The sequence below is a fragment of the Larimichthys crocea genome, chromosome XII (genome assembly GCF_000972845.2).
Source record: "Larimichthys crocea isolate SSNF chromosome XII, L_crocea_2.0, whole genome shotgun sequence".
NCBI classification, from domain to species: Eukaryota; Metazoa; Chordata; class Actinopteri; family Sciaenidae; genus Larimichthys; species Larimichthys crocea.
In genome coordinates, this window is record NC_040022.1 from 19,325,507 (window position 1) to 19,337,251 (window position 11,745).

The 11,745-nt window shown below is 42.8% G+C and overlaps 1 protein-coding gene across 6 annotated transcripts in view; it reads left to right on the forward strand.

Annotated features, from left to right (window-relative positions):
* LOC104927425 (cAMP-specific 3',5'-cyclic phosphodiesterase 4B) overlaps nucleotides 1-5,526 on the forward strand; it is a 47,234-nt gene extending 41,708 nt beyond the window's left edge. For all 6 annotated transcript variants that reach the window (XM_019279388.2, XM_019279392.2, XM_019279399.2 and 3 more), the window contains 8 exons: nucleotides 736-974; nucleotides 1,065-1,163; nucleotides 1,605-1,769; nucleotides 2,019-2,118; nucleotides 2,339-2,493; nucleotides 2,626-2,748; nucleotides 2,837-3,019; nucleotides 3,124-5,526. In XM_019279388.2, the coding sequence (XP_019134933.1) occupies nucleotides 736-974; nucleotides 1,065-1,163; nucleotides 1,605-1,769; nucleotides 2,019-2,118; nucleotides 2,339-2,493; nucleotides 2,626-2,748; nucleotides 2,837-3,019; nucleotides 3,124-3,483 (1,424 nt within the window). In that variant the 3' untranslated portion in view covers nucleotides 3,484-5,526. The remainder of the gene's footprint in view (nucleotides 1-735; nucleotides 975-1,064; nucleotides 1,164-1,604; nucleotides 1,770-2,018; nucleotides 2,119-2,338; nucleotides 2,494-2,625; nucleotides 2,749-2,836; nucleotides 3,020-3,123) is intronic.
* Nucleotides 5,527-11,745: the final 6,219 nt, after the last annotated feature.

Below are 11,745 nucleotides of genomic sequence, written 5' to 3' on the forward strand. Positions count from 1 at the left end.
GATAGAGCTGGGAGGGGGCGAGGGGGGGAGAGACAAACAACAAGAGCACGGAGAGAGAAACTCGGCTTATCTTTGAAGCTTGGTGGTTTTGTTGTCATCTGCATTGCAGCTAACACCTGTCAGGTGTAGTGAGATCATTTTCTTCCTGTGCTTTGTGGAAGATGCAGCTGAGATATATATTTCTTTTCTCACTGCGGTCTATATATGCGTGGTGCACATCTACAGACGGGGGGAGTCTTGCACTCTCACACATACAATCACATCTCACATTAACTGCATCACATGCAGCAAACAAACCCGCATACCTAGTCCGTCCTCCCCTAAACATTTTGGCTGAATGTGAGCCAGCGTTTCACGATTCTGTGGATTGTTATTACAACACCACTCTGTTTCTCAGAATGCACGGGCCACTGGGGCATTGTCAGATTTCGTAAAATCTCATTAGCACTTCTTGGTACTTTGTCATTACGACAGTTGTTGTCACCCTTTATATGCAAATATTTCTTCATATTCAAGTTTTTCATTTTTTTTAGCGAAGTAAACAGTAACTGGAGGATTGTTTGCTAATTAAACTGTCAGTGCAGCTTTAATGTGTTGGCACATAAGTGTGAGAGGTCAGCTTTCTCCGCGTGTTAACTTTGTTCACTCAGTACAGAGCCAACACAAGCCCGGCTTATGCAGCATCCTGTAGCTTAGTCTGAAAACCACTTTTTTTTTTCCTTCCATTTTCTCCAGACAAGCAGAATGAGTTGGAGCTTCCATGTCCAGTCCCTAAATCCAGGGAACGGAAGAGGAGGCAGGGCCAGCAGCAACAGCAGCAGCAGCAGCAGCAACAACAGCAGCAGCAGCAGCAGCAGGGTGGGATGATGACTCAGATCAGCGGGGTGAGGAAGGTCAGCCACACGCCCAGCATCTCTGGAAGCTCCTCAAATCGGTTCGGGGTCAAGACGGACCAGGAGGAACTGCTGTCGAAGGTAAGCAATGGACAGAATACACAGCAGGAAAAAATAAACATTGTGCGATTGACTGAGACACTTACAGTCGTCTTTCCCGCTCTCTAATAGGACCTGGAGGACATCAACAAATGGGGACTGAATATCTTCAGAGTGGCCGAGCACTCCCATAACCGACCGCTCACATGCATCATGTACACCATCTTTCAGGTCAGTGTCATGCCTCTTCATCCTCCTCATCTTCCACCTCCTTGAAAAGTGTTCATACACACACACACACACACACACACACACACACACACACACAGAGCTATACAGGGCATGAGGCAAAACCTGCGTTGGTGTGTACAGTATGTTCTCCGTTACATTCAGCTGTCAGTGTTGCTGCAGGAACATCTGCTGAAGGGACATTAGCAGTTTGAAATTGATTTGTAGCTGTGAATCATCCTGGCAGGAGATAAAAATTCTCATTTCCAGCCTCTTTCTGTAGTATATGATTCACAATTTGACAAATGTGGTTTTCAAAATCATTAAGGTCAGATCAGTCTTCTGCAGACGAACACGCCTACTGTAAGAGATTCAAAGTACGGAGTCACTTCTCACTTTTAACACTCTTGTTTTTCTCATTTTCCCTCCACGTGTCGCATGCAGGAGCGAGACCTGATGAGGACGTTCAGGATTCCAACGGACACCTTTGTGACGTTCATGCTGACCCTGGAGGGCCACTATCACTCCGACGTCGCCTACCACAACAGCCTGCACGCCGCTGACGTAGCCCAGTCCACACACATCCTCCTGTCCACGCCCGCGCTGGACGTAAGTCACTTTTTCAGATGCGCGTTAAAGCACCTTCACCCGCACCTTTTTCTCAAGCTATTACTTATGACTTAGTAAGGTGCCTGACATTACTGTCACCAACACTGGCATGCCTCCAAAGTGCATGCCTGAGATGGTGACACATGGAAGGACCGGCCTTAATCCATTGTCTAATACCTCACCATGTTTGGCAAGTTTATTGACCGTGAAGCTCATTTCTTTGTTCTCCTTCCGCCTCTCCAAACACAGGCCGTCTTCACTGATCTGGAGATACTGGCAGCCATTTTTGCCGCAGCCATTCATGACGTGGACCACCCAGGAGTGTCCAACCAGTTCCTCATCAACACCAGTAAGTCCTCTTACAGGCAAAGTTGAAAAAAAAGTCTATATTTACAAAATAGGTTGAAATATTTGCATGGTTTAATTGGATCTGTCTCCAGCATGGGTTTTTTCGGGACGTTGCATGGTAACCATAGTTACCTGACATGAGTTTAAAAAGCTAGAGCTCCATTTAATTTCTCCCTTCCTGTCATTTTCCCCCCTCCTTCTCCCTCCCCTCTGCCTTTTAGACTCTGAGCTGGCTCTGATGTACAACGATGAGTCAGTGCTGGAGAACCACCACCTGGCCGTGGGCTTCAAACTGCTGCAGGAAGACAACTGCGACATCTTCCAAAACCTCACCAAGAAACAGAGGCAGACGCTCCGGAGGATGGTCATAGACATGGTGAGGAAACGTCTACACGTCGACACGAAGCTGCGGGCCAGTTTTAGCTCCCAGAGTAAAGTCTTGACTGCTTTATTGCTTCCTTCCTAAATCATTTTCTTACATCATTCTCCATGTCTTTCTTTCTTCCAGGTTTTGGCAACTGACATGTCCAAACACATGAGCCTGCTGGCTGATCTGAAGACAATGGTGGAAACCAAAAAGGTGACCAGCTCTGGAGTGCTACTGTTGGACAACTACACAGACAGGATGCAGGTAAGAGGCGAGCTTTATTCACACACGATGCAGACGACCCGGTGCGCCACAGAGAGATGCAAGATTTTAATTTTGTACATGTTTCTAGGTTTTGCGTAACATGGTTCACTGTGCGGACCTGAGCAACCCGACCAAGCCTCTGGATCTGTACCGCCAGTGGACAGACAGGATCATGGACGAGTTTTTCCACCAGGGAGACCGAGAGAGGGAGAGGGGGATGGAGATCAGCCCCATGTGCGACAAACACACAGCTTCAGTGGAGAGAACACAGGTACAGGACGCACACATCTAGCACCAAAAATAGAAAGTTAATATTTAGTTAATACTGTTTAATTTTTACTGACATCATCTCTTTTTTTTATAAATTGTTTCTAGGTTGGCTTCATTGATTACATCGTCCACCCTCTGTGGGAGACGTGGGCCGACCTGGTCCACCCCGATGCCCAGGACATCCTGGACATGCTGGAAGACAACAGAAACTGGTACCAGAGCATGATCCCCCAGAGTCCCTCCCCACCCTTCTACACCTGTGAGGGGGAGGGTTGCCCACATGGGGAGGTGGAGGGAGGGCCTGCTCCGACTAAATTTCAGTTTGAACTGACGCTGGACGACCAGGACGGAGACAGCGAGAGCGGGATGATGGAGACAACCGATGGCACGTCGCTCCAGGATCACCCCTCTGATCCAGACGGGGTGGAAATGACGACGCGTGACGTCTCCCCCGCGGAAACATAGCTGAAGTGACGGCGTTCTTAGAGTGCAGCAGGTTTTTGCTGTTTTTGGCTGAAATCATTTAATTGCAGTGGAGCAATCCTGCAATCTGGCTCTTTGGCGCTTGCCTGGCAAAGAGGGCCTGACTGAATGTGGGGCACCCCTGCAAACAAGGCATGGAAACCCTGTTTGTTTTTGAGCCCCCTGGAAGGGAGCTGGAAGAGTGCAGCGTCTGTTCTTTAAAGAAGGGACTACTGTGGGACTGCAGAGGCAGGGCTGAGTCCTGGTCCACACAGACAAAGAAGGCGACATGGACGATATGTATCCGTGTACTGGGACTCGTAAAAATTCCAAACTTGCACTTCAGGACGTTTTTTATGTTCATTTAGATTCTTTGTATTGTGTCGGGATCGGATGCCAAGTGTCCAACCAAAACTACTGGTCAACAAGTTATTTGTAACCGAGTCGTTTTTTTCTAACACTTTCAAAAGTTTTGTGCCTTTTTTTTTTCTTTTCTTTTTTTTTAAACAACCATGTCTTTTTGTACGTTTTTATAATTTATTGAACACATTCATGTAGCTGTAAAAATGTGTCAAGTTTTCTACAGAGAGGACACATTTGTCTCACGCAGTCTTCCTAATGTTCTGGCAATATTATAAGCTTGTTCACACAAAAGCAGTCCAAGTGGATGTATTCCTAAAATCAGTTGACTTCCCAGCACAATTTGCACTTTGTGGCATAGCACGAAGAGAGCATCAGTAATTTACAGAAAACATTATAGTAAACCAAAATAATGATTTTCTTTTTCCAATAATTCATTTCATAGCTCATCGATCAGATTCCTTGAAAGTGGGAAAATGTTCGTTTCCGTCCCAGAAAAAAAACCTCCAAAGATTCTGTAAAGAAAGCACTTTGATGATTTCACTGCCACCTCTGAAAAGTGTGATCCCACGCTTCAAGAGTCACTAGTTTAACTTCCAAACAGAAGCCAAACTTCGCATGAAGAGCTGAAAGCCAATTATTAAGTGAAATATCACCAAAAATATCCAAGATAAATGTCTCCTCACCTTGTATTGTGCTGAGCCAATCCAGTGCGGGAGATCTGTTTCCACCTTGTCGTTCCCCTCGTCATCGGCTCACACGCCTGTTGTTGTGGTTAACAGGATTCCATTCTCATAAAGACGCTTTTCACCGTGACTCATGTTAAACTCTGAATGACTGTAAGACTGTGTGCACATTTAAAAAAAAACAAGACGCCTGTTAGCGATTAATTGTATCTCGTAGTTTTTATTCCAGCACTTTGAATAACGTCGACAGTTCGGCAGCTGGTTGCCGAGCTGTCCCAACACTACCTTAAAGGTACCACGTTGTAAGGTGCAACCTTCAGAATAAAGAGGGTTGCATCGATATCGTGTCATTACGATATCTTGTGTGTGTGTGTGTGTGTGTGTGTGTGTGTGTGTGTGTGTGTGTGTGTGGTGGTCACAGAGTTGCACAATCTTGTTGCACGCAGCTGTGTTGTGCTGACCCCTTCAGCTGTTTGTAACACTGTATTTATTATCTTATTCTTGTATATGATAATGTTGATATTGATTGTTAATATTCCTTGTATATTTGTTATTATTTATATGCACTACCACGTCAAATCACAGTTTGACTGAACTTGTCTGGTGGTTCTGATTTATTGTTATTTCGCAAGCTATTTTGCTATAAGACCGTAAAATGAAGTTATGCAGTTCAATTTTGACAATTTGAAATGTATGTTTGGTTTCAAAAAAATCCAGGCCAGAAATCAACGACACCTCACGTGAGGTGCAAGAAGAAGGAAGTCTGGCTTTTGTTTTCGTCTTTTGTTCCTGACGGATTATGAAGGCTGGATATTTACCGCAGTATAATGTGTACGGTGACGGGTCATTGTACAGCTCTAGGAATATTTGCTGAAATATATATAACATTGTTTTAAATATATTTTTTCAGTGTTTTCCTCACAGTATATGGTAAAATGGTGTATGTTGTGCGCAACAAATGTTTTCTATCGGATTATTAAAATGGGCATGTATTACAGAATTTTCTGGTCTGTGTTTTATTGGATCACATCATCAAACCTCGTCTTATCTTCGCCTCAGAGCTGATTATTAACCTACAAAAAGAGCAATACATTTGTTGACCTACTTATCACGACCGCCAGGTATGTTTCCTGGTGAACAACAATAAAATTTTGGTTAAACAAATCTGATCATGATGTCGTTTTGTTCATGCCGCCGTTCCAGTTTTGTAGCTCTGAGAGGAAAACCACAAACAAGGAAAAACAATTTAATTGAACTTAAGTCACTTCCCCGCACTGACACCAGTGACACGTCCCCTCCCCCCACCCTCTGATTTGAGTTCAGTAGCTGCCGGACGCTGAGCCAGCAATGTAAACAGGAAGGGTAGAGATAGTGATGCTATGTGCTTTGCCATCAGGGCATTCACTCTCCCACGGCCATGAGCACCTTGACCCAAGCAGATAAGCATCTGGAATACGTGATGAACAGGAGGGCGCGCATGAAGCCGTGAGATGACTTTTAAAGATTTCAGTTACAACAAAACAGACGAGGGAAGGCTCGACTGAAGACGTTTACTGATGTAATCTCGTCTCCTCTGCTCGTATTATGTGAAATCTCAGTATAGCTCTCCTGACGTGTTATAATTTTACTCTTTGTGATTCACTGGGTTGATTTAGGGTTGGTACCATTTATGCTCCCGCTGGTTTTCAGCTCACGCGTCAAGATGCCTTTTTAAAAGTCTGCCAGGTATTTTATGGCATTTATCTGGTCACCAAGGCGCTCATTAGTTAGCTATGAAAATGACCTGCTAGGATAGAAAATTGGCAGCACTCGTGGAGCAGTGCTGTGAAAGAAAGGACCTGGTTTAGAGAGCCTTTGTTCTGGATGTACTGACTCAAGATACACTGCATGTACAGTACTCCATGTGTGACATATAATCAGTGAATCACAGGTTCGGTTTTAAAGGAGATCTCTGAGATGTTGTTTACTTTGTTGTTTGTTGATGTCTGGATGACAACAAGAGTCCTGAACCGTCGCCCTCTTCCTTCAGCAAGATTCAGCGAACACGAGGCCACTGTTTATGGTAAACACGGGCGCAGACGAGGACTAGCGTTTTCCATGGTGGTGGTCCATACTGCCATGGCAATGGGCAGCCAGTTTGTTTGAAATTCTAACACAAGTCTTGTGGTCTGTTGGTGACTGACGTCAGCAGGGTGAAGGCAGACTGCCCTGGCCCCAGCAGCAGTGTCTGTGAACTGCATGGGTTCAGGCTGGGCCGGAGGCTCCTACTGCCAGTGGATCCAGTTGACAGCCAGTCAACCTCCTTTCTCCACTCTACCAGCCAGGCCCTGAAAGGGCCCACGGCCCGGGGCCAAGGCGAGAGAGGAAGAGAACCACTTCCAGCAAAACAAACCTGCTCTCTCCATATCCACTTTATAAAAACAAATGTCTTCCTGGAGTTTCTCCTGGCCAGCTGCTGTTTGTTTTTGGTTGGGTTGACAGTAAGGACTGAAGTCAACTGGGCAGTCAGTGAGAGGAATACAGGGTAATATGGGGCATGCCAGGATAATTCAATCGCAGTCCAGGCGTGTGTGTAGATGGCAGAGATTAGCTCAAAGTGGCTGAGACAGATGGGTAAGGAAGTGCGCTGGAAAAGACAGAAAATGATGAATCTGGAAAAGATCAGATGAGGCAGTCAGCTTCCTCTAAGGCCTCTTGCATGTGTGTGTGTTTGTGTGTGTTTTGTGTTTCGTGGAGTCTAAAATGTAGGATTAGGACAATAACAGGATGTGTCCTTCCCAGAAAGTGTCACAAATCATCGAGTTATCAAACATGGCGGCAGTCATCGTAGATATGCCATTGTTTCTCTCAGCATGGATTTGCCTTTTGCATGCAACTGTCTCGAATATCTTCAGATAAATAGAATGTGTATGGCAGCAGTTCTACAATCCAAAACATGAGCGAATGGATGAGAAATGTAAAAACACACCCAAAATGTAAGATGTGGTTTTCTGACCTTTCCATGAAGGAAAATGGGGTCATGTATTGAGTGCTGAGTAAAATTAATCAGCCTTTATGGAAAAAGCTGAATAATGTATGCATGCAACGATGAATGCATTTTTCTGTTACTCGATATACGTGGTAGCCTGTGTGAAAAAAAACACTTGTCTGTGTCAAATCACATCTATCATGATGCATTTAAGGACACAGCACCAGCCTGACATTTGTGCTGATTCCTCTGGGCTCTTTACCCAGTGTGCAGTCGGCTCAGGAATTGTTCGGACATGTAAGGGAACATCCCTGTGGGGACGCAGCGGCACACAAGAGCACACTGTCATCTTTGTTTGTCAAAAAAAAAAAACACCTCTGGGATCATGCATGCATACTTAAAGATGACACACAGAGGCTCATGCATACTCGCACACACACTCTGTGTGACAGAGCAGATGTGACACATGAAGATGGAGGGAAGTCACACCACCTGAGGGGAAAAGATGGACTAGTGAATATTGATGCAAGCAGCAGCAGGTAAACATCATCATACACAGCGTGGATGTTGGATTTTCCACCATTTCTCGTGCTGTTTTAACCAAACATTCCTCACAAAAACAAACAGCTTTTCTCTGAAATTTTGTTCCATCAAGATAAAGATTTACTGTAAACCAAATCACATCTGAGCCACATGACCTTCTCTTGATTTTGTCCAGATCAATAATTGTCCTTATTTGACACAAAAAGAGAGAAAAAAGAAAGGGGGAGAGAGCATGCAGCTCTGTAACTCTCTGCTGTGTCAAAGTGAGCGAGTGCGTGGGAGGAGATGTTCAACATGGCACAGTTTGTGGTAGAGGGAAAGAGACTGAAAGAGAGAAAAAAAAGAAAAAAGGGGAGGCCCACACAATATGAAAATATCATCTATAGGGTGAGATAAACAAAACAATCTCGCTGCAGCGTTTGTTTCAAAATGCATCAAATTTCCAAGATCTGAATATGACCTGGGAACTTTATTGTTCCATCACAAAACACACTTATATGATTCAAGTGAAGGTGGAATCTGACACCATCACCACCCTTTGGGCTTTGACTTGACGTGATTTAAAGATAAGATTTCTCAGTAATACCCTGTTGTTGTTTTCTTTTGGAACAACTTTCTCTGAGGAGGATATAAACAACAAAGCTATTCATGTTTGTCTGGAGAAATGCTGAGCCTGCGTTCAACAGCTTTTTTTTCCCCATTTTTTTTTTTTGTGAAACTATTATTTCTCTTGTCATCATATGAAAGATAAGATTAGTCAGAGTCCTATTGTTGTTTTGTTGTGAATTCCAGTAAGGATCTGAGAGCGTCACAGTCTGCCAAGCGCTGCCCCAGCTTCCTCTGTGCCCACTGAACTGAACTGTATTACAGGAGCGATAAGGCCTCGGCGCTTCCCCCTCCACCCATGACCGGGGCAGACAGCTGCTCTAACACACCCCAGACACTGCACTCTCCACGTCAGCAATCAGGCTTCTCCAACGTGGGCCCCAGGCTGCACGTTGCTCTGTGTGGAGCTGATGGAGGATGCAGATATGAGAGGCTGTTGTGACTGGGCCGTCTAAAGGCAAAATGAGATGATGGGTCAGATAGCTTCTTATGAGTAATTTTAGTGTTTGTGTCTCTGTGTGACTGCATGTGTGCGCATGTGTGGAATGTATACATGCTTTATGGTGTATAAGCTATAGTGGTGGAAAATTATTCATATCCTTCACACTATTTTTTTATTTTAGTAAATGCACTAGTATAATCTGAAATAATCCATTATAAGTGAAAAAACAAAACTGACAAGACAAAGGGCTGAAATCTGAATCTCGTCTTTAGTCATTAGTCATGAATCTTAGTAATTTTCCATAGCTGATAACGTATGTGCATGTGTGCTTTGTCTGTTTTCAAAACAGAGGGACCACAGAAAGAAAAGCGTATAGGAAGAAAATCAGACAATCTATAAACAGTGTCTGTGTGGCTTACTGCAGTGTTGCTGACATGTAAATGTCGGCCTACGTGCAGATCACAGTGCCACCAAGAAATGCCATGCCTTGTCTCCACTCTAGCATGTCAGTCAGTCTCATTAAAGACCTTGCAACAGCAGCAGGCCAGTTTTCTTTCCTCGTCTCTCTCTCTTGTTCAGTGTTTTAGTGGTTCAGAGCACACATGAAAGAGTTCAAAGAGTAAACCTTTATCTGCCTGTTTCGTTTGCAAAGTGCTCTCTGCTGCTATTAGCAGGGGATGGAAAATGTTCTATCAGTGGGGGCAAATGTAAGATCTTTATTTACTTTGAAGTCACGCTCACACACGGGGGCCCTTAGGCAACCATGTGCTATCAGTATTCTCACTCTCTGCTTGACATGCAACTATTGATGAAAGCACAGATGGTATGTAAATTAAAGCGAGAGGTTGGCTTTAAAAAGTTAATTAATGCGTGTGCAGGAGGTGTGTCTAGGTTTTTTTGGGGGGTCCTTGGTGGTCTGGAGAAATATGTTTTCTACATATCCCATAAGAAGGAGCAACAGCTCAACAGTCTCTTTAAAAACCAGCATGATTTTTTTTCTATATATTTCTTTTTTTTCCTTTCTTTTCTCATCCACCTTGTGTATATATGAGCTCCTGTGACAAGTGAATTTCCCTGGTGTGGGAACTATCTGATCTTGTTCTATCTTAAATCTTATCTTATCTTAAATGATTTCTTATTTTCTTTATTAAAAACCCAAAATGTGTAGAAAAAGAAATATAGACATTACATTCCAGCTTTGTTATTGAACCATAAAAATGTCATATATAATGTTATGTTATATGGGCAATGTTATATGGTTACATGAACAAGTATTTCTTTTGTTTCAAATATGGTGCGGCAATAGCAAAGTCTGTTGGGGCTTGGGAACCGGTGGGTGGTAAGTCCAAGTGCATCATGAACTGGTAGCTGGAGAGATGCCAATTCACCTCCTGGGCACTGTCAATGTGCCCTTGAGCAAGTTACCGAACCTCTCACTGCTCCTAGATTGGAGTGATCACTGCACAATCTCTCCACATTTGAATGTCTATGAGCCCTTTGTGTGTGTGTATGTGTTAGTTGTATTTTTAGTTTTATTTTTAAATTAGCGAAAAACGGGATTTCTCCATTGAGGGATTAATAACTTCATCCTCTAAAACAGTGTCAAGTATCAAGTTCAAGTCAACTTTATTGTCAATGCTGCTATATCTACAGGACATACAGTGTATTGACATTTCATTTCCTTCTCATCCCATGCAAACAGCATAAACATGACATATAAAATATAAGTAATAGATGTAAAAAATACAAAATAAAAATCTACAAATCTAAAAATATATACAAGCTAAAAGACATCCGTGTGGCAATATGGCACAATATAAACAGAATTATCAGTATAAATATAAGTATATGTATGGCTATATGGCATTACGGACAGAATTTACAGTATTTACAGTATACACAGTGAGGTATATCAAAAAAAGAAATATGTAACAGTTGGCTGTACAGTGCAAAGTATTGCAAGTTTTTAGAGTCTGTAGAAAGTAGCGGGTACAATTGTGATGAAGTTTGACTCAAGAAACAACACTTATCAAGAGGTTTTAACTGCAATGTTTGTTTTTAATCACAGGGAGATGAGGAGGCCAGGTTGGGATTACCCATCAGCCCCTTCATGGACCGCTCCTCCCCACAGTTGGCAATATTATTATTATTATTATTATTATTATTTATTATATTATTATTATTATTATTATTATTATTATTATTATTATTGCCGTTATTGTTGTTATTTTTATGATTATGGTTATTTTATATTATTATCGTTATTTGTTATTATTATATTAGCTCTTTAATAGTTAAAAACATCACCCACTAATGGCACCCGCCACTTTACAGACACTAAAAAAAACGTGAAAAAACTTGCAATACTTTGCCGGCCCAGCCACTGTTACAAATTTCCTTTCCTGATTACCTCACTGTGTATCTGTAATACTGTTAATCCTGTCCATACTGCCATAGCCATACATTACTTATATTTACATATGTATATTTATACTGATATTCTGTTCTATTACACTGTGCCTATTGCCACATGGTGTCTTGCTTGTTTATTTTTAGATTTTATTTTTTTTTTTCATCTTTCTTTTTTTATGTCATGTTTATGCTTTTGCATGGGATGGAGGAATGATGTCATACCCTGTATGTCCTGTGTATATAGCCCC